Source organism: Populus nigra, chromosome 11, assembly GCF_951802175.1.
Source record: "Populus nigra chromosome 11, ddPopNigr1.1, whole genome shotgun sequence".
Classification (NCBI taxonomy): Eukaryota; Viridiplantae; Streptophyta; class Magnoliopsida; order Malpighiales; family Salicaceae; genus Populus; species Populus nigra.
In genome coordinates this window covers 5,392,942-5,415,472 of record NC_084862.1, presented here as the reverse complement: position 1 = coordinate 5,415,472, position 22,531 = coordinate 5,392,942, and the positions used below count along the sequence as shown (strand labels likewise).

Below are 22,531 nucleotides of genomic sequence, written 5' to 3'. Positions count from 1 at the left end.
CCGACAAGAGTCCTTAAATAGGTGTTCCATGTTCGTACAAAATCGTTTTTCAAACTCAAAATGTCAATAATCAAGAATAATGTCAGTACTGGAAGCTCATTGTGGCAACCCCAGCATGGCATTGCTTCCACGAATGAGCTGCAAGGATGGAGAACAGTTGCATCAAGGCTTGCTTTTGATAGTCAATTGAGAAAGATGGAGGAAAATCAATGCGCAAATGAAGATGGTTGCTACAGGAAATCTCTATTCAGTACTGACATATCTGTGAGAAATCCGGCAGCTAAAATGAAACAATACCCTTTTGATAGACAGCAGGAACAGCTTGGTAATTCCAAGTGGTACAGCTACAAGACACTTCCCCCAGCTGAACTGCTGCCAAGAAATGAAGTCATGGGAGGTTACATCTTCGTGTGCAACAACGAGACTATGCAAGAGGACCTCCGGCGCCAGCTCTTCGGTAATCTCTCACAATCTTTCTGTTTAACAGAACTCCTCCTTCGATCTTTACTTTATAGTATGCAACTACTGCAAACATGTTTTTGAAGCTATGGCGAGTCGGATGGTCTTAAGAAATGAATATAACGATGGACTTCCAATCCTTTCTGCAGGGCTTCCGCACAAGTACAGGGACTCTGTCAGGGCCATAACACCAGGCTTGCCCCTTTTCCTTTATAACTACACATGCCATCAGCTGCATGGAGTGTTCCAGGTAAGCCTCGACACAACGACAAATCCTTCACCCATATAGTCTTGCAAAAGATCTTACAGCTGCAATGTCTTTTTTCCCTTTCGGTGCATATGTATCTCTTCAATTATGAAGGCTGTGAGTTTCGGCGGGTCAAACATAGAACCAACTGCTTGGGAAGACAAGAAGTGTAAAGGGGAATCAAGATTTCCAGCTCAGGTAAAATTGTAGGAGTTGCAATGAGTGCTCTGAACAATCTACGCTGAAAGTGTTTATTCATTTCAGGTTAGAATTGGATTCAAGAAGAAATGCAAGCCATTGGAAGAGGATGCTTTCAGACCAATTTTATACCACTACGATGGCCCCAAGTTCCGATTACAACTCTCTGTGCCAGAGGTATATCTCTTTATACCTGTTTGGAATTGTAGTAATAATTACAGTTTGAAATAATTTTTATTTAAAAATATTTTAAAATAATATTTTTTTAATTTTTTAAAATAACACATCATTTCTAAACAAGCTCTTTTAACCACGGCAATTTTCTGGGTGTGCTGAGACTTTCTATGTTGGTTCTGCTGCAGGCGCTTGCATTGCTAGACTTGTTCAATCAGAAGGAGCTTTAACATGCTTCCTTGAATATCAAGATTCAAGCAAGCCAGTTCATATCAATTGTTTGGATAACTGCTGCCCCAGCTGGATTTATGTCAATGTTATTCAAGAAATTTCGACTAATTTGTAATTTCGAAGACACATTTTATTTTGTAACCACAAAAAGTCTTCCATTTCATGCAAATACACGATGATCATGAAAAATTGGCATTTTTTTGTGCGGTGATTGACGTAATTGACATAGATATTCGGGTCAGTTTGTGTGTACCTCGACTAATCCCATGACTCCTAAAGTTAACGACCATATAAGTTTCCAATAACCTTAAGATTTGTGAGACTTAAACTGGTGACTTCTAAAAAGCAAACCTAGAATATGATCAGTTAAGGTACATCTCTCAAGATTAAAATTAACATTTCTTGTGATAAGTGATGGTGAATCTAAATCACTAGTCACACTCATATTGAGTTTTGTTTTTTTTTTTTGAAATTATTTTTTAATATTAAATTGTTTTGATAATTATATTTTATAATTTTTTTATGTTACGAATATTGGTTTCAACCTTTTAAATTAGATCTTTTAAAAATAAAGTTTAATAATTTTTAAAAATTTTATTTTTGTAAAATTATTTTAATTTCATTCCTTAGTCACAGTTTAACAAGTTACACAAAGATTTCATGCCAATGGGAATGATACTCACTGGGGTTCGAAGACAACATTTTATGTATTTCCCTCATTGAAATTGAGCATTGTAAAATAAGAAACTGTGTACTTCTCAATAAATAGAATAAAACAAAACTGCTGGGCCGAAAAAGAAAGCAGGGCTTAAAATGACCCATTTTTCGAAAGTCCAGCCCACTTTCAACCATAGTCATGATCCATTAATGATTTTATTTTTAAAAATATATTAAAATAATAATATTTAATTTTTTCTTATTTTTAAAATTAGAACATTAAAATAGTATAAAACTTGAGTGGACAGTATTAACCCTGAAATTAAACCGGGTCGAACTCCGATTGCTTTCAACGGCTTCCTTAACAAATCAAATCACGTGATGAACCTAACGGTCTTCTCTCCTTTTGTTTTCCGACCTTGGCTTACCGTACTGCTGCTCTCAACAGTCTCTCTCTCTCGGATTAGTAGTTAGATAATTGCTATGGGTTTCCATATAAACCCCTGCTCTCTTTTACTACCTTTTTACTTTTGTTTCTTTCACACTTCTCCCCTCTGCAAGAAAAAAATCGTTTTAGAGGGAAAAAGATATAAAAAAGAAAAGTCTTCCTAGTTTTGAGAGAAGAAGAAGAGGAAAGATCGCCCATGAACTATGATCATCGCCTTTGTTTCTGAAAGGAGCGGTAGTGTTTGAAAGTTGATCCAATGGACACTGCAGCGAGTCAATCATCGTCATCGTCAATTATGTTTTATGATTTTCTTGATAAAATGCGAAATCCTGCTGCTCTCAATCTAGTCAAATCCATTAAAAGGTTTTTTTTTTAATTTTCATATTTAGTTGAATTAAATTGCTAGTGTTTATTGTTGTTTATTGATATGTGAATTTTATCGTTGTAAAATAAAATTTGCAAAAATTATTTTGAATAGAATCGAAATTAATTTTTGATTAGTTATTGTTGGTTAGTTTTTGTATTTTAACCGAATTGGGTTTTGGTTGTGTTCTATTGTTAATTGTAGAGGAAAAATTATTCAGCAATTTATGGTGAATTTAGTGTTTTTTTAATTTAAAAAATCTTTTAATTCTTTTATGTTTTTCTATATCTTGTGCTGTATCTGGTTGCTGCAAATTTGAATTAAAAGGTAGCGGATTTTTTTTATAATGTGATTTTCTTCTTGAAAGATTTTTCAATTTTGTTTTTTTTTTAAAAAGTTGCGTGTATTTAATATTTTTTGTAAGGAATTTGTTATTTGGAAGTGCTCGAGATGCTATAAATTTTGATGAAGAAAATTAAATATGTTTCAGCTTCATTGTATCATTCCAATTTTCTTCCGCCAACCCTGAAAATGATAGCAAAAGGGTACAAGAGTTTTTCTCAACAATGGAAGCAGCTATCATGGAACATCCATTATGGGCTGGTGCCACTGATGATGAATTTGATTGCTCAATGGAGGTAGTTATTGAATTATTTCTCTTACAATTCCTACGCATATGTTATATCATATACTCCTGTCATTAGGATGTATCAGTTTCCAAAGTATTGGAATGCTGTCCATAATTATTTTACTTTTAGCGTTTGTGTCTTCTGTCAATCTTTATAGCTTTGTGTTGCTCTCAACATGATATGTTAACATATTGTTTTATTTTGATTTCAAATTGCACGCAACTTTTTTCGTTTCTTTGTCATCGCTTTCTTATAACACAGGGACTGGAGAAATACATCATGACGAAATTGTTCTCCCGAACATTTGCTATTTCTCCCGAGGATGTGAAGACTGACCAAGAGATCTCTGAGAAGATACACTTGTTGCAATCCTTTTTACGGCCTGAGCATTTGGATATTCCTCCATTTCTTCAGAATGAAGCTTCATGGCTGGTATGTGTGCTAGCCTACTTTCACACTTAGGAAATGTTATTGCATTTATATCAATGCAAAACTGCTTGATTTAGTTCCATTAACTGTCTTTAATCTGATACCTATAGCACAGTTTGATGTCATCAACTAAGAAGCATGTTGCCTGATGATACATCTGTGGCCATGCTACAATTATCATTTTATATTCTTCTTCCTCAACCTGAGTTACTACTCTTGATCTGAACTTTGCATTTTACTAGCTTCCATATAAAAACATAAATTCAAATCATTTTCTCCAAAGTCCACATTCAACTTGCCACTTTTCCTAAAGCACCGTTAAGGATAATTTACTAGTATTGGATGATATTTCTACACTTCCATGTCTCATTTCATCACCGGGGGGGGGGGGGGGGGGGTGTCTTCTTTGTGCAAAATATTATATCTTCAGTCTCACAGAAAATCTCCTTTGGATAACTTGCTACATTTAATGATATTGTTTCTTTTATATAATATTGTTGCATTTGGTAAAGAGCAAACAAATTATGCTGAGGAATGAATAACTATACATTGCCTTGGTTAGTGGGAGAGATTAAAGAGTTTGTTGGCATTTCATTAGATCTCACTGTATTAAAATGGAATGGTTGATTAGGCAATTTGATGATTGAGCATAACAACTCTAAATCTTTGTTTTTATCTAGTAGAAATTATTGAGAGAAAAAAAGAGAATACAAAATGAAGGAGCAGTACTATTAGAACATATAGTGTGGAAGTGATCTTATGAAAGTGAAATTGAAATAGAGAACTGGATATATAACTTCTATGACAAGTCAAGTAGTTTTTGTTGGGTAATTGCTGCTGTAATAGAATTTTTTTCCTAACAAGTCCAGGTTGAATGTATTGTTTTGAGAGTTTCTCTCCATCTTGGAAGTTTCAAAATTGTTAATTATTATGAGTGCAAAGTCCACAATTGATTTGTTAATGTAAATGTACTGTTTTGTACCTCTAATGTTGATCCCTATCCTTTTTCCCCTTGTTCCATCAATGGTGATACATACTCCTCTTAAATCATTACAATTTTATTCCTTCTTTCCCCAGCTTGCAGAAAAGGAATTGCAGAAGATCAATGCTTTCAGAGCTCCTCGTGAGAAGCTTCACTGTATTATGAGCTGCTGCAGGATCATCAACAATTTACTGCTCAATGCATCAATGTCAGAAAATCATGTACTGGGAGGGGCTGATGACTTTCTTCCTGTTCTTATATATGTCACAATCAAGGCAAGATCTCCTTGGTAATAAGCAACTCTTCCTACCATTGTTTGCCTATTTTGGACTATTGTTTCTGTAGTTTGATGCATCAATAGAAAATTGGATGACTAAAATCATACCACATTTATTGTTTGATTGTCATTCTATTTTTTTCCATGTCTTAACTGTCTATCTTGTGACATTTGCACATGCTTCTATACCAGAGAACATGGACATAGTTGGTAATAACTTATGATTTCACATAAAGATGCATGGTTTGATATCTTTTCTTGCCTACGTTGATGCACATGATAAGTAGTATACTTAACAATGCACTTTGTGTTGAATTCTGCTTAATCTGGTCTGTTTATGTGGTCTTGATTAACTTTTTTTCATAAAATATAAAAGCTTTTTAAATTATCTTTATTGTGGAGGGGACACCAAACCCACACCGCAGATTACACGAGTATATAAACGGAGACGACATAGGATAGCCTAGCCTCTTTGGTTGAGAGATTGAGTCCATTTGGATCTATTTCATTGTTTATTTTATTTATTTGAGTTATTTATGTTAAACAGTTTTAGTTGTGAAAATGTTATGAAATTGTGATTTTGCAGAATTTAGTTATATTTTGTAGTTTATATTTTATGATGTAAACACATGTATACTAATGTCTAATGATAATAAAAATGATTTGCTTATATACTAGCATCTATATATGAGTTTAACACATAAAACCACGAATAATTTCTTATTCATAATCGTCTTTCGTACAGCATTGGCATGTGTTCAAATTCTTCTACACTAGCCAGAAAAGAAATGTGGCATTGATTTAAATACATGTATATCAAAGATACTTTATCTTAATGAGTCGCTTATATACTGACATCAGTGAGCTTAACAGATAAAGCCATGAATAATATCTGATTCATAATCATCTTTAGTACTCTTGTGTTTGCATGGGTTCAAATTCTTCAACACTAGCCATAAAAGCAATGTGGTGTTTGTCTATTCCAAGATTGTTTTGTAGTTATAAAACAGAATGATGTAAAGGAATTTTTTCAAAGTATCAACCTGGAGTTTGAAGCATAGTTTGAGGCAGCAGCCTGTATTTTCAGATGTCAAATGTCCTTCAAAGGCCCTAGCTTCTATATAGGTAGTTATGTCAAATAGGTCCTATTCTATCAGGATAAACTATTATTAGAAAGTGATTAGTCGAAATATTTTCTATTTACTTCCTGAAATGCAATGAAGCATTTTGAATCGTGTTTCTCAATTAGCCTTCTGTTACAACATTAGTACTTAAGCATCCTGTTACATTTTTTTTCTGCCAGCTTTTGATGTGCTTAGTTAAGATAGGGGTTTATTTGGAAGTTAGGTAAATCCAGGTGGGAAAATATCTGTGAAAGTACAGAAACTTATTTAGTCATCTAAGGAGCTGGTGGTGATTTGTGTAAATTATCCCGTTAGTGTCCCACTACTGTGGTGCCCAAGATTTTGGAATTAACTAGATTCAATAAGTGTTGAATGGTTTTTATATCGAATTCTTGAAGTGCTGTGTCATTGAGCATGAAACACTATTAATCCTTTTTGCTGGTTGATTTTGAAAGAGCTTCAAATATATAATTGGTTTGCAACTGGTGTTATCTCATTAAGAGTAGGCATTGTCATTCTTATTTCTGTGAGGCCTTGAGAGTTTTGAGGTGATCGTGCACATATAAACCAAGTATATAGTGAATATTAAGGGTTCTCTCTGATCTGTTTGTGCACTTTTCTGCATGTGAATCCCTATATCTTCATTTCTCCTCTTTTTCTTTCTTTTTTATCAAATTATTGGATTTGGTTGACTGTACACTTCTGTTGCAAGGATGCTCAAATGGTAATATATGCCAGTTTCTTGTTATCTCTGTTCTTTCCTATTACTAAGTTCTTCCTTTTGTCATCAGTTTTGTCTTTGTTTGTGCATGCTGGAGGAAGATTTGTTTTAGGTTATATTTTACTTGCATTATCTTGCAGATTATAGGACTAATTGGTTCTTTCAACAGGCCAATCCTCCTCAGTTGCATTCAAACCTCAAATACATCCAATTGTACAGGAGGCAAGAAAAAATGGTATCTGAACCAGCTTATTATTTCACGAATCTTGTCTCAGCCAAGTCCTTTATTGGCCAGTTAGATGCCAAATCTCTTTCTATGGATGAAATTGAATTTGAAGAGAGCATGCAAGCAGCTAAGTTGGACAGCAAGGTATCTCAAGTAGAAGCTTCACAGGCACAGACAGATCCTATTTTTTCTACAAGAATGCATGGCATGAAAACAAATATAGATGGTAAGATTGAAAACTGCCAAATTGTTGCTTTCGTGTGTAGATTTTTTAGTCTATGCTATTTTCTGATGGTCAAACAGTTATTGCATTGGTTTTGACTTGCAATTATATACTAACCAGTTTCATATTTTCTTGCAATGAAGTCTTTTTTATTTGGGGTTAAGGGACTAATGCAACCTTCCATCTGATTTGATCTAATTCATCTTTTATTGCATCAGGCAGATCAAATTATCCATATATGGAAGCTGAGCCTGGTGAACTGACTGTTGAAGACGTGGAAAGATTGCTGAGTCTGTACAAAGATGTGGTTACAAAGTACTCTAGCCTCTGCAGGGCTGTTAGGCATCCCTCTGCAACCAGAACAGAACCATCCCTTCCTGTTCCTAAAGGGAGAGATGACATTTTATTGCAACTTGAGGGACAAGCACAAATGATCCGAGAGGAGAAGGCAGAGGTACATAAAGTGAAATCTTTTCCAGTTAAAAGTAATGTGCTTTCAATATCCTTAATTTCCATTTGCTTACATGAACTTTTTTATGTTTGATATTTCTTTTTTCTTTTGATTTTTTTTTAAACGATGCATAAATGGCTTAATCACATCAAATAACAAGTCTGTAAAAGCAGAAAAAATTCTTGGAACATGATAATCTTTTCTTTCTCTCATTTTCTTGTAGTAATCTTTGTATAACAGAATACAAAAGATTGAGGAACTACTTTTGTCAACAGAGGAGAAGAATAAGATACTCAAGACATCAGATTTACAGGAAATATATACACCCTAGGGTACACTAAATGTCATAGTCTTGGTCCTACACTGACACCATCAGTTCCAGCCCCATCCCTGCGGCTGCATGTAGATTTTTTGGATAGCGAAGTTCTTTTAGATGCCTCCTTCTCCATAAAATTTGCGCCCTCAGTTTTATTGGTGGTATTAGTTGACACATCTGCACACAAATATTTTCAGGAATCTCAGCAGAATTGTCAATCCCAGCACACCTCGTATACTGCCAAACACTGCAGGTATCACAAGCTAACTCTCCCCATCATCATCCTTAGCCCCACACATGCAATCCACTATCCAGTTCTTTCTCCATTCAGAAATGGTTAGGTGCATGTTTTGATGGAGATGTCCCTTTAATTCTGACTGATCTACTTTGTCCGACCAGAAACTTAAGAGTAATGGAATCTTCAAGAGAGCCAAAGTCTAGAAATTCGTCTGCTTCAAACCTCTTAAATATGGCACATACTTATTGAAAAGTTCTCTTTGCTCTTTGCTTCAGTTTTTAGGTCAGCAATAGTGGCATTTGAAGGTAGGACAATTAACTCCAGTGGTATATAGCAGGGTCTCCTTTTGGCTCCTCTGAAAACTCCAGATGGCACAGAAGGCAAATAGCAAAAGGGTTAGCCTTCATCTGTTTATCAGGTCCATTGCCCTTCATAAATTGTTTTCAGTCAAGAAGCATGGTAGCTGAGTCAATCATGCCTTCCCTTGTCACTATAGGTCTACAGTTTACCATGGTTCCAGGGTGGAGCAAATAAAAATTTCAGACCACCTATTATTTGTTCTTTAGATGGTTGATTCGAGTCAAATCCATTTCCGTAGTGTTTGAAACTCAGTGGCTCAAGCCTGTTACATTTGAGAGATGACAATTGAGTAATGCATTTAGCAAATTTTGAGTGAAAGATTACTAGAACAGTTTAGTGTTTCCATCAACTACCTGAATTGAATATCAGAGGAATTAGGATTGCATTGTCCCTGAACCACCATGCCACAAGCAGCCAACTTCCCCTCAAGTGTTTAAGGCAGTAATCAAGAAGCTCTGGAGATGCTGTTTTGCACGACACCTTTAAGAGCATGCCTTGCAACCCAACTGGTCTTGCCAGATGTTGTTACTAGTACTTTGATCATTGCTTGTTGTACACATTCCACATCATCCCTTGCCTACGCACACAATATTCATAGTAGGTTTTAAGTTCTTGAGAGTTGCCTTCGATGTTAATGGATTGTTGCCTTCATGGATCTGACTAGACAAAAAAAGGAGAACATGTCCTTTAGAGTAACAATTATGAGTCTGACAATGATCGGTAAAATGAAATTAGAGCTTGTAGCCTAGTTCATGGTCCTTGGCTTGGAATACAAGGGCAAGTTTTCTACTGCTTTCTTGTAAGCATCTGATGTTATTACTTAATTTCCACATCCAAATTCATAACCCAAATCACCATACCATGAATGACCTGTGGTGATTGTATTGAGCAATCATCACTCCATCCCATATTTTCTTGACAAATCCATGACGGACACCTTCCTGTACATCAACCGAATTTAAAACACAGTCAGATGCTTCTAATTATAACCAGGAGTGGAAAATCTCATCTTATATTTGTTTTTCCTGCCACCTCTAGAGAAGTCAAGCACTTTTTATAATCAGCTGCCTTGTTTATTTTTTAAACCTAGACGACTCCTTTCCTGATTGTTCTGACTAATCATGTATGTGCTAACAGGTCAGTGATACAACGAAAGGATGCTGAGGCTTTGAGTGCTAAGAAAGTTGATGGTTTTCAATTTAATCCTATGTAAAGCATCAAGCATGATCGACTTTTGGCAGAAGTATGTTTTGCACTTTCAATTCGTTTCATATCGGTAATATTTCCATTTCCAGAAATGGACCTTTGATAACAATCTACTTAAGATAATGCAACTTGCAAAGGCTCATCACTCTACTCAGTTCTGATCATCAAGCCTAGGAAAGTTGAATCAAATCTATTTACTGACATGTTCCTTTACATATCAAATGCAACAGTTCTATATCAAATTGTTGCCAACACTGGCCCTTTAGCTGGCAGCTAGATTTGCATGGATGGTAGGGGAGTTTTTGTAAGTTCAATTGCATCCTTTTTCTTAAAAAAAAAACAAAAAAAAAATAGGCATGTTAGTGATCTATATGCTAGGGATGATGAGTTATTGCAGCATGATTCTATGAGGAGATGTTTTTCCAACCGTCTCCCCTAGTGAAGCTTCTGGTTTGGAGCAAGAAGTTACAAAGGCAGATGTATTTCAGTTTTATCTGATTTGGCCAGTTACAAAGCTCCAGGTCGGATGGATTTCAGACATGTTTCTTTAAGATGAATCCTGGGAGGTAGTTGGGGATTGTGTTCGTAAGATACCCTTATATATTACACAATTTATCAATTATATTCTTTTGTTTGTTTCTATTTCTTAGCATACTACTCTGTCGATTATTTCATTAAAATGGAAGTACACTTATACAGTCAAAGAACGCAAAGCAAAGTTTTAATAAATATTAAAATGATAAGAATTTAAATTGCATAATAAGTTAATGGGCTATAATCAACCCTTTTATCTTAGAAGTAGCTATATATATTCAATTCAAAGAGAGATCTTTTGGAAACGCGGTAGCTATTGTATTTTTAAAAAAATTAATTTTTTTAAGTATGTTTGAGATTGTATTGATGCGCTGATTTTAAAAATAATTTTTAAAAAATAAAAAAATATATGTATTATTTTAATGCATTTCAATATAAAAAGCATTATGAAAAACAATTGCAACCACATTTCCAAATAATTTCTTTAATGCAAATAATGTTGGATTATAGATATTGTATCATTAATCAACACAGGTATGCAACTGTTAATTATATTTCTCATAAAGTATGTTTGTTTAATTATATTCTAGAATTGTAGATAGCCCCGTATCTATCCTCCTAGAATCAGTACAGGTCTTCAGAGTTTTTAAACCCAAAAACTGAGTTGCAACTGATTGATCCAAAATTGATGTCATAAAATTGATTACTTCAAGAAGAAAATAAGAACAAAATACAATATGCAAAAATAAATAACCCTCGAGCCGAAGTCTCACAATCTGAAATACAACAAGCACATTTGGCTAAGATCTGACCATGGAAGAAAGGATCAATGACACAGACAGAAGAAAAACCTAAAATGGACCGAACTAAATTTTGACATAAATCTCTCGCCGGAACCACATTGAACATCATCTCATTCTGCCTATGCCTCCAATGGCTGCATAAACAGCAAGACACTTAATAACCACCAAGCCGGATAAACGAGTGTTCTGAAACTCAAGCCTGGTCCAAAGTTCAGGGTATAAGTTGAACGGAAAGAATTGACCTAAGTTAACCATTTTATTTTTAATTTTCGTCCAAATTGGTCATCCTAGAATTTTTTTATATAAAAAAAACTGAAACGACTTTGTTTAAAAAAAAACAAGTTGCTCGAGTTTTATTTCGGTTTTGACTTCATCAACTTGGTTTTTTTTCGGGTCAACTACATGCCCAATTTATCACAAATACATTACATACATCAGATTCAATGAGGATAGAGCAGTTCCCATACCATGCCCCTAATTTATCAGCCTCTCTGATTGCAGACGCCTTGTGCTGACACACTGACCTCCACTTTTCCTATAGAACTCTACCATCCAACAGCATTCCTGCACAAATTCCCAAACCAGAATACTCTAAGTGTGAGGATAAGGGTGCAGCACAATCAATCTCAAACGAGTCCTAGGTGGGGGGGCGCACCCTTTTACTCAAGTTCACTCTATCACGGTTGCAGCATTCTTGTTTCTCACGAAGACAGAGTCCTTCCTTCAATTTCTCGACCCCCAGTTTGACCTTCTCCATTGCTTTCAAGGGCTCAACGCACTTACTCTAGGAAACAGTGATGTTTGGAGCATTTCAAATCCCCCAGCAAAGCATAAGCCAGCAAATTGACATGCTACACTGCTCCTGATTGCCTATTCTGCTTTGCGTTGCCATTTCCCACCACACTCTGAAGCTGCTAAACCCTACATGCCATTACAAGCAATTGCTTTAGATTAAACCACTGCAAACTGAAAAAATATGAGTTGATAATTACGCTTAGATAGCATCCATACAGCCCTGAATGAAAACAAACTTTGGAAAACTGAAAGGGATTTTTCTTTGTGCTCAGAATTCGTAGCCTCTGACACCCTCAACATACTAGGCTTGCTTTAGTTGAAATAATGCCATACAAGAATGCCTAAACTTAAAATATCTTTTGCCTTGACATGGTTGATGAATTACTCCATAACTTCTCTCCCAAAAGAGTGAACCCACCAGAAAAAGCTGCACATACTCAGTTCACCATGTAAGATCACAATGCTCGATGGTAGGCATTATAAACTTGAGTTATAAAACTAAGCCAACTCATCAGAAGTGTAATGCATATACGAGGACAGGTGGCCAGTTGAGTTGCTTCTCGAAATAAAAATAATCGGTGCACCAAGTGATTTTCTAGACAGAATCAACTAAAGGGTGCTTCAAATCAGAATCTTCAATGTAGTATATCAGAGGAAATATTGAGGTAAAACCACAAATTATAATTATATTATAATAAAGAAACTAAGAGGTGAGGTAAAATTATTGTGCAAGCGTGTATTGAGCACTCCCCCTGGATCACTTCTAATTGAAACAGTGCTTGTTTTAAAAAAATTCATTTTGATTCCCAAAGTTTTTTTTCCTTGATTGAGTCCTTATATTGCAAAATTAGAAGACAGTTGCTTCATATTTATCCTATTTATCTCCACCCAGGAAGGTCTCGAGTAGGGTGGGCGGCCATGTGTGGTGTGCCTATTGCTACAGCCTCATGTGGACATGGAAAATGAAAAGGGAAAATTATATTCAATTGCTGAGTCATTAAGTGCTTTGTTGCTTGATAATTAATACAAGTTGTTTTTTAAAATATTTTGTTTTAAAATATATTAAAATAATATATTTTTTATTTTTTAAAATTTATTTTTAGCATCTCTAAACCATCTAAAAACATTTTTTTTAGAAAAAAAAGTTAGCTCAAAAGTACAATTTAAAAGCTATGTCAAATACCACTCAGTGTCAAATCATTCATATTAATTCTATACAGCAACATCACTTTTAAAACATTTTCCTCTCCAGCAGAAACGCTGCTGTTAAGAGAATTCCAAATTTTCACACTGTACATTTTCCATAATCTATTGTATGAGGATGGGTTCGGTATATAAATTATCATTTGCAGACTTCAGAAGCTGCTGACTATGCAAGAAACCAGCAAAGACTGTTTTCAGCAGCCTAATAGCATCTGCAGCATTGTCCAAGGCATATGTTTTGAAAAACAAAATCAGTGATGTAAATAACATATATGATCGGCCAAACAAGGATATAATAGTATTGGAACCGCGAGTGTTCTCATAATTGCCCGTTGATTCAACTTTTTACATGGTTCGACAAATTATCTAAATCTATAGAGTAACCAATATCATTAGAGATAGAAAAGAGGTACAAATTTACATCAATGGAGAAGGAGGAACATTAACTCTACTCAACTCTTACTTTTCTCACACTCATTGCTGCCCTAGGCAGCACCTCTCTCTCTTTATCTCCTCTCGTTCTTCTTTTTCTTCTGGTCATATTTGGCTCATTCATATTGGCTTAATTTATAGCCATAAAATGACTAACAATTGAGGTTCCGGCTCAATTTCTCACTAAGTTAATGGCCACTACCCTAGTATAGTAGCAGGTATGTGGAGACTTTTATCTCCACCACATTTGGCTCCAAGTTGGACATTGTTAGGTTGTTAGGTTGTGGAGACAAAATTCTCCACATACCTACCACACTAACATAATGAGAACTGAAAAAGGAGCTGGTGCTCGCCACCATTTGTTGTCAAATACTCTATAAATAGCCAAGATTTTATTGTTGGCTAATCATACATCTGTTGTATTCATTTGTCTTCATCTGGATATTTCTATCACCAAAGTCCACCAAACACACCTCTTCTCACACCAAAAGATCACTCAACTTGTCACACCTTTTCTAACAAAGGATCACTCAATCAGATGACTTGTCACACCATTTCTAAAAAGCATTTTACACTTGTCTTTGACACAATACTCTAGCCTTAACATTGACTTTGGAGAGATCTTTTTTAGGCTCACACCATGACCCTCACACCTCACCGAGATGTCTTCACCCGTTGTTGTGGAGCGGTTGCACCCTCCTTTTGGGATGCCTTGAAGTGGCTCCTAGACTTTCTACCACCATATACACTATGAAAGAGATCATTATCACTGATCACATAGAAAAAGAGAGTTACAATATACTTCTCACAATCCTCCCTCTCGATTTTTATGTTTGGAGCTTTTACGCTTTTCGTTGTGGTGCTTGCACCCTAAGAGATCACTACCACCTCACTCAAGATGCTCGGAACTCAAACCAATGTTTCTTTGCCTTTCATCACAGGCAGTAGTAAGCTAGAAACAAGTTTGAAAGCATTCTGATCTCATTTTAAACAACTACGATTTTTTCAAAACAAATATAGCATATAGCATGATTAGATAGCCTAGTTTTAATAACAAATCTGGTTGCATGTAGGATCAATCACACTGGATCCTAACCTCGGCTTGCAACTTGTTGATGTGTCAGCAGACTAGATGTTGGTATAATGGTGACATGGCACTCTGGTTCAAGTTAGAAGTCTGGGTCAGTTCACTGGTATTAAGGTTAGGTAAATTATTGCTGGTGAAGAAGGCGCGTGGCTGCAAAAGGGTTGTCCCCCTTTTATGACTATGTCTTATGTTAGTTTTTTGCGTTGTTTTCACCAATGTATTCCTTTCGGCCTTTTCTTTACAGTAGTATATCCAAAACACATTTTGAACCACTTTCATTTATGGGTAAAATCAAAACACCTACTAGTTCATCTTCACCCATGCTTGGATGCCCACTTGTTAGGACTGCAAATGTTTTGATAATTGTCGATTGGAGGCGAAACACAATTTTTAACATGATTAGAAAAATCACCTTACATTCACAAAGCAACAAATATCATTAAAGATAAAGAAGAGGTACAAATTTACATCAATAAAGAAAGAGGAACATTAACTTAACTCAACTCTCACTTTTCACATACTCATTGTTGCCCTTGGCAAAAACTACACTAGAAAGCCTCCCCTCCCTCTCTTTCTCTCATTTAGTTCTTCTTCTACTCATATTTTGCTCATTCATATTGGCTCTATTTATTACCAAAGAATGACTAAATTTTGATAGTGGTTCCAAATCAATCTCTCTCTAAGTTAATGGCCATTATCGTAGTGTGGTAGATATGTGAGGACTTGTCTCCACTTCTTAAAAATCACATTTGTCTCCAAATAAGAGATTGTTAGGTAGTGGAGATAAAAATCCTCACATGCCAAACATACTAACGTAATAGGCATCGAAAGAGAACGAGTGAGCTAATGCTTGCTACTCTCTATAAATAAAAAGGAAGAAGAGGCAACATGTAGAAGCAAGAAGAGAACTTTTCTCACACTCATTGTTGCCCTGGGCAACGACCGCATAAGTGGAAGATTGTTAGGTGAGCTAATGTTTTGCTCATTCATATTGGCTCATGTTGAATCAAAGAGAAAACTTTTTCTCACACTCATTGTTGCCCTTGGCAACAGCTACTCAAGACAGCCCCTCTATCTCTTTCTCTCCTCATGTTCTTTTTCTGCTCATATTTTGCTCATTCATATTTTGCTCTATTTATAGCTAAAGAATGACTAACAATTGATAGTGGCACCAACTTGATTTCTCACTAAGTTAATGGCTATTATCCTAGTGTGGTAGGTATGTAGGTATGTAGGGACTTTTGTCTCCACTACTTAATAATTTCATTTGTCTTCAAATGGGAGATGATTAGGTAATGGAAACAAAAATCCTCACATATCTACCACACTAACATAATGGGCACCAACGCTCTCATTTGTTATCCAATACTCTATAAATAAAGAGGAACAAAAGGCAGTATGTAGAAGAAAGAAGAGAACTTTTTTCGCACTCATTGCTGCCCTTGGCAATAGCTACACAAGCAGGAGATTATTAGGTATGAAGACAAAAATCCCCACAACCTATCATACTAACATAATAAGCACCGAAAGAGGAGTGAACTGGTGCTCACTACCATTTGTTGTCCAATACTAGAGAGGAAGAAGAGGCAGCATGTAGAGGCAAGAAGATAACTTTTCTCACTCATTGCTGCCCTTGGCAACCCCTCTCTCTCTCTCTATCCTCTTATTCTTCTTCTACTGCTCATATTTTGCCCATTCATATTGGCTCTATTTAAAGCCAAAGAATGACTAACAATTGATAGTGGTTCCAACTCAATCTCTCACTAAGTTAATAGCCATTATCCTAGTGTGGTAGGCATGTGGAGACTTTTATCTCCACTACCTAACAATCCCAATCTCATTTGTTTTCATGTGAGAGATTGTTAAGTAGTGGAGACAAAAATCTCCACATTAACATAATGGGCACAAAAAAAGAAGTGAGGAGTTGCTCACTACCATTTGTTGTCCAATACTCTATACATAGAGAGGACGAAGAGGTAGCATGTAGAAGCAAGAAGAGAGCTTGAAGAGCTAGAGGGGGAGAGAGAAAGTAAGCTGCCAAAGGGCAGCAGCAGTGGCTTCCACTGCAGCACTGCTAAGAGAAAAAAGTGAGATTGGGAGATAAGTAGAGTGGATGAATCTTTCTCGTTATTCTCTCCCTAAAAATGACTTCTGTGTGGATTTAGGTAATTTACCGAACCATGTTAAACATTTTGTTCTGTCTCCAACAAGCAATTATCAGAATACCCATGGTCCTATAAACATTGTGTTCTGTCTCCAACAAGCAATTATCAGAATACCCATGGTCCTAACGAGAAGTTCTTCAAATTTACAAAAGTAAGACAACTTAATAAGCCATGGGGCTAGGGCCAAATGAACATGGAGTCAGAAGTGCAAGGAAAAGAACTGCAATTACCTGGTGAGCTTTTGGTCACTTTCCATGGTAGTATACCTGGCATTGCAAACAGGGTTTAATGTTTCAGAGTTTAAGTCATGGATAATCCAATGCATGCTTTAATGTGTGTCAGAACATTTGTCGATGAAGATGGCATAGGTTGCACAACTTTGATGGTTACAAAAGCACTGTACTATATGCTAGGGGTCCTATATCATCCAAGCATGCAAGCACAAGGCAACCAAATGTTGACTCAAATATTAACTCAATGAACTGAAGGAACAAGTTTTAGAAGGTTGGTGGTAACAAGTAGCATTTTAGAAGTTAATAGTTAATGACTCATTCAGAAAAATCAACAGAACGGATGCAAACAAATAGAGTCCTTAAAAAAAGGTTGTTCAGTTGCAAGCAAATGTGAACGTAGCCTTCTGATAAGGGAAGCAATATTAGAAAGGTTGCAGTAAATGTATGAGAGGTGACGCACCTTGATAGTCCTATCTCCATGACCAACGAAAAGCTTTCCTTGCCAGCATAATAAAGCTGTTACCACAGAACCTCCTGGGATTGATCCAATGGGTCTAGTATCCACCTGAAATTCATCTCCAGACAACTCCTATAAAAAACAGAGTTTGTCAAGCTGAACGAAATGATGAAAGCCTAAATGCCAAAATGCATTACATTAAAAAATCTAAATCAAAGAAGTTAGCTTGTCAAATTCTATTCCAGGAGTTGATGATAATCAATGAAGTATCAATTTACAATGTACCTGTACGTTGACAATTTTGTCCCAACCTCCAGTGAATAGCCATTTTCCCTCCATGACACAAGCCAAAATCGCACCACTGTGGCATTGTGTCGATTTCTTAAACGCATCATCCCTCCATGCCTGAATGAAGCGATGAATTAAACACAGTGAAAAACAAGCAACACCAGCAAATGCACAGGGAATTTTTTCCTAAAAAGGAGAGCTAAAAGCAATCCCAATCAGCCTCAACAGTTGATAGAACAAATTATTTTTTGTGGAACGGGGAGGGTGGGTTGGGGGTGGGATCTGTGCATGTGGAAGATATGACATGTTCATTCATCATTCATGTAGCAAGTTTTCAAACACAACCTATTTTAATTTGAATGCGGGTGTGTGATTTTATTTCTTCTCTTTAACCTCAAATTTTGTTTAGTATCTAAAATTGCAGTATGGAGATAAACAAATATATATAAAAAAATTGAGCACATAAAACCTTTATCTGTCCATTTTCATGGGCTGCAACAAGAATATTCTGGTTTGCAGTGAGAGACAAGACAGAGGTTGCAGTTCCTGGCAAGTCATTTCCCAACACTGTCAAAGGACTATGATCAGTTAGACTCCACAGACGGATGGTTCCATCCCAACTCCCACTATAAAGAATCCCATCACATGCTGCTAGCGTGGAAACTACTGATTTATGACCATCCATAATGCATGACAGGGTGCCATCCTGATGAAATCAGGAAAGGAACCAAATTTTTAAGGTCTTGTACATCCATGTAGCACATAAAATGTAGTAGATGGTAAATGCAAGCTTTACCTGCAATGACCAAGCCTTAACTGACCTATCTCCACTACCAGTATAGAGATATCCATTCCCTGCAGTGGTCAAGGCATGAATTCCACTATAACGCCAATCTTTTTGCTCATACCATGTCTTCAATGGCTCTTTCCCCATAGGAACACTGATGCTCCAGAGAAATATGCCACCTCCACCATCCCCACTAATGCATAATGGTAGTTCTTCATCAACATAAATTACAGCCATGACTTTATGCTCATGGCCCTTAAATGCGTGCATATGAGAGAAGTCCTGCACGGAACATTTTCAGCCAACAAGCTCACTGATGAAGAGATTGAAAAAAAGAATAACCTCAACACATGTCGCCTTTATAGCGCATACCTTCAAGGACCAGACCTGGACTGTTTTATCAAATGAGGAGCTAAACAGAAATCCTCCTGCAAGAGAAAGAGTACAGTCAGAAGCAAGAGGGTATGTTGATCAATCATATTCTCGTCTGTCCATCACTCTCTAGGGTAGTAGAATTTTTCATCCACTTTGAAACTAAAGTCAAAATAAGGATAAACGGTATTATGAAACTTAAGACCATATTGCAATTTAAGGTTCAAATCATGCTTATGAAACTTCATACAACCCAATAAAAGGGTATCTTCCTTGGTCAGAATCTCAGTATCATTAATATGACAACAGAGCACATGCCTCAAAGGCTCCCGAGTCCCAACTAGTGTCATCTAACAAAAGCTGAGTGGTGATCTAGAAAATGAAGCAAGCTTTCAGCTTGGATTTTCCACTGTTCAAAACCGATATATTGACAGAAAAAATCCTGCTGCAACATAACCAGCAAAGAAGAGTCTTATATTAATTACTGCAGGTTTTGTCACCACATGTTGGAAAGTCAGCATGGCATGGACTGCAGGAGCTATTTCCATGACTTAGATCTCTGAAATGATGATAAAGTCACCGGATAGCCTGATTGGGAACTGATGCTTGAAAATTCGAATGAGCATCTATAAGATGCTGACTCCCAAGTTTAACAAGTTCTTTTCAGTGGAAGTAACTAAATGAATAACATAATTTTGCAATCTAAAAGCATCAAGTAAAATTTCATACCTCCAATGGCAAATCCTGTAACACAATCAAGATGGCCCTGCATTTCTTTGAACTTGACCTTCCCCTCCACGAGAGCCTCAGCGATATCTTTATCATTTCTCAAGTCCTCGCTTTGATCTTGATTTTCTCCACTGTTTTTTTCTGCTAACTCGGATTTTTTAAGAGTTGATTTTTTTAGGGGCACCCAACATAGTTCTCCAAGAACTCGCAAATGCTCCTTATTCTCCTCATGGATAGCCTCACCCAATCTGGGAACAGAAGTATCATGCTGATGTCTAATAAATAAGTCCCTAATACACTTCCACATATCAATAGCATGTGGACGATTCCCTGGATCAAAACTCAAAGACCTGCATAGCATCTGGTGCATTGGTTTCAATTCTTCACCGGTTTTACTTTCCAACAAAGAGCTGACTTTCTCCATCAAACCAGTGTAAAGACCCGAACAGTCCAAATTATTGTCTTCACTTCTTTTTGAAATGATAGAATCTACATGATCACCTAGCTCCTCAAAGAATTCTTTCCCGATAAGCATTCTAAGGACAGTACAAGCTAATGTCCATACATCAGAGCCAAGGCCAATTGGATATCTATCGCTACCACATTCTACCTCCATACCCTCTCTCTTCAATATCCCAAACAAAACCTCTGGGCTCACATAAACCTCCTTTTTCAAAATCTCACCGACCAATCTCCCCAATTTTTTAACACTTAAACTTCTCCCACCAGAACCAAGTTCCATAACCCCATCATGAACTGCCCTTCCCATCACCAAAACCTCACTCAAACTTAGACTCACATGTCCAAAACCATCCAATTCAAAGCAAGAAACACCTAAACTTCCCACAATTAGCCCTTCCAAATGCAATCTAATCACTGCTTCATACATTTCCATTCCAATCATTGCAAAACTAGACAAACCATCTTTGCTCAAACCATTCTCAAAATCACCCAACATATCCAAAACATTCCCATTAAGTCTCTCACACACAAAATACAAAACCCCATCTTCCAAATCACACCACAAACCACAACCCTTACAGATTCTTCCCTGTTTAGCACAAATCCTCAAAATAAAACCCAATTCATCTCTCTTCTCCTCCTTCATCCCATTCAACAAATTCATAACCTTTGCAACATAACTCAACTTAAAAACACATCCTTTCACTTTACCACTCAACAAACCCCCATCATTGCCAACCTTAAAAAGCCTCACCTTCACCTTTTTATTCCCCTCCTTTAACAACCCATATCCTCTCTCTTTATCCTCAACAAAAACATCATCTCTGTCAAGAACCCAGTTCTTCCATGAAGTATAAAACTCATCAGACCATGAAGGAGGCACAAAGAAGTCAAAGTCTTGAGCAAGGACTTGTTTGTCAATTTGGGATTTGTTGTTGGGTTTCTGGGGATTATGATCTTGTAGCTGCTGAACCAGCCTAAGGAGATCAATGTTTTTAGGAAGAGAAGAAGGGCCTTGCTGTGATGGGTACTTGACAAGTTGTGTACATGCAGGACAGCGAATGGTTAGAGGGTATTTCTGTGGGATATTTTTAAGGCATGACTCGCAGGTTGTATGCCCACATGCGAGTACTCTTGGAATAGTGTACTCGCCGTCGTAGGTTGATAGACACACCGGACATTCTGGTAATTCCGGTGATTCCATTGACAGTTGATTTCCTTCACCAATTCATCTCTTCTGTTTGCGACTACAAGATACCTCGTGTTGGTTGACGATCTACGACGTCGTTCGAGAACTATTTTAGTCGTAGTCTAGTCGTTTGATCCTATCCATTAAAAAGAAAAAGAAAAAATAAGATACTTGTTTTGCCGCAATTAAAATAAGTTTATGATAAGTATTTTATTATTTTATTATTTAACCTTGATAGTGAAAAGTTATTCAATTTTGAAGATACATATCAACTTCTAGGAAGTCCATAAAAAAAAAAACTTGAGAAGTATAATTTTGAGATAAAATATTATTTATCTCATTTAAAATATAAAAATATCCTTAAAATAAAACTTCTCATTTGGTTGCTAACTAATATGTTTATTAATATAAAATTAGTTTGGTTTATTTGATATTTAGCAATAACAATTTATTTTTTAAGGTTGATATTGTCATATTTATATTACTATAAAATTATAAATGAAATAATTAATTAAAAAAAATAGTTGAGGATGGAGTTATCATTATCTTTTTGTGGTGATGTTTTAAAATCAACATGAAAATATTAGAATTCAGTTTTAAAAAAAGAATAATATGAGAAATTTATTATTTTGTTTGGATTATGATAAATATGGATAGATATTATATTAGGTTAGGTGGCTAAACAACTGCTTGTAAAAAAGAAAATAAAGCCACATAGTTCAAAATTAGAAATATTTGATAAGAAATGAATAATATTTTTAGGAAAAATAAAAACCAATAAAAGGATTAGATTAAAAATAAATATGAAAATATTGGGATATCAAATAATTATTTCGCTAAAATTATAGGGTTCAACTAAAAATAATTTACTCTTATTTACCATTATAGTAAGAGATGACTTTGAACTCATAACTCAATGCAATATTAAAATTGTTTAAAATGATATTTGAGATTATAGTAGTAATAATTTTTAAAAATATTTTTGGTTACTTTTTTCATAATCAATTCTATTTTTAGCATAACCTCTTAAAGTTC

The 22,531-nt window shown here is 35.9% G+C and overlaps 3 protein-coding genes across 20 annotated transcripts; 2 read left to right on the top strand and 1 right to left on the bottom strand.

Annotated features, from left to right (window-relative positions):
* Positions 1-1,511, top strand: LOC133668835 (B2 protein-like). The gene is made up of 5 exons (XM_062088851.1): positions 1-457; positions 609-709; positions 821-904; positions 971-1,081; positions 1,267-1,511. Exons 1-5 carry the CDS (start codon positions 61-63, stop codon positions 1,306-1,308), a joined length of 735 nt encoding a protein of 244 aa, XP_061944835.1. The 5' UTR covers positions 1-60; the 3' UTR covers positions 1,309-1,511.
* An 846-nt stretch (positions 1,512-2,357) lies between these two features.
* On the top strand, positions 2,358-10,602 carry LOC133706342 (vacuolar protein sorting-associated protein 9A-like). Of its 11 annotated transcripts, none has more exons than XR_009844498.1 (9): positions 2,358-2,777; positions 3,269-3,416; positions 3,669-3,839; positions 4,914-5,093; positions 7,110-7,392; positions 7,608-7,874; positions 8,354-8,409; positions 9,892-9,997; positions 10,191-10,602. XR_009844498.1 is itself a non-coding variant. In XM_062131854.1 (9 exons), exons 1-8 carry the CDS (start codon positions 2,671-2,673, stop codon positions 9,965-9,967), a joined length of 1,257 nt encoding a protein of 418 aa, XP_061987838.1. In that variant the 5' UTR covers positions 2,359-2,670; the 3' UTR covers positions 9,968-9,997; positions 10,191-10,602. The 11 variants fall into 11 exon arrangements, 5 of the variants coding, with proteins under 5 accessions (XP_061987838.1, XP_061987839.1, XP_061987837.1 ...); XR_009844499.1 differs by adding an exon at positions 8,670-8,812 and having other exon boundaries at positions 9,892-10,602; XR_009844497.1 differs by having other exon boundaries at positions 2,359-2,777; positions 9,892-10,030.
* Positions 10,603-11,968: 1,366 nt separating this feature from the next.
* LOC133668393 (uncharacterized) lies at positions 11,969-21,620 on the bottom strand. Of its 8 annotated transcripts, none has more exons than XM_062088203.1 (8): positions 19,846-21,618; positions 19,117-19,172; positions 18,754-19,026; positions 18,427-18,663; positions 17,955-18,074; positions 17,673-17,801; positions 17,210-17,245; positions 11,969-12,218 (listed from the first exon to the last, which is right to left on the bottom strand). In XM_062088203.1, exons 1-7 carry the CDS (start codon positions 21,509-21,511, stop codon positions 17,225-17,227), a joined length of 2,502 nt encoding a protein of 833 aa, XP_061944187.1. In that variant the 5' UTR covers positions 21,512-21,618; the 3' UTR covers positions 11,969-12,218; positions 17,210-17,224. The 8 variants fall into 8 exon arrangements, with proteins under 8 accessions (XP_061944187.1, XP_061944186.1, XP_061944188.1 ...); XM_062088202.1 differs by lacking the exon at positions 11,969-12,218 and adding an exon at positions 12,959-13,029; XM_062088204.1 differs by lacking the exon at positions 11,969-12,218 and adding an exon at positions 12,972-13,036.
* Between the last annotated feature and the right edge of the window lie 911 nt (positions 21,621-22,531).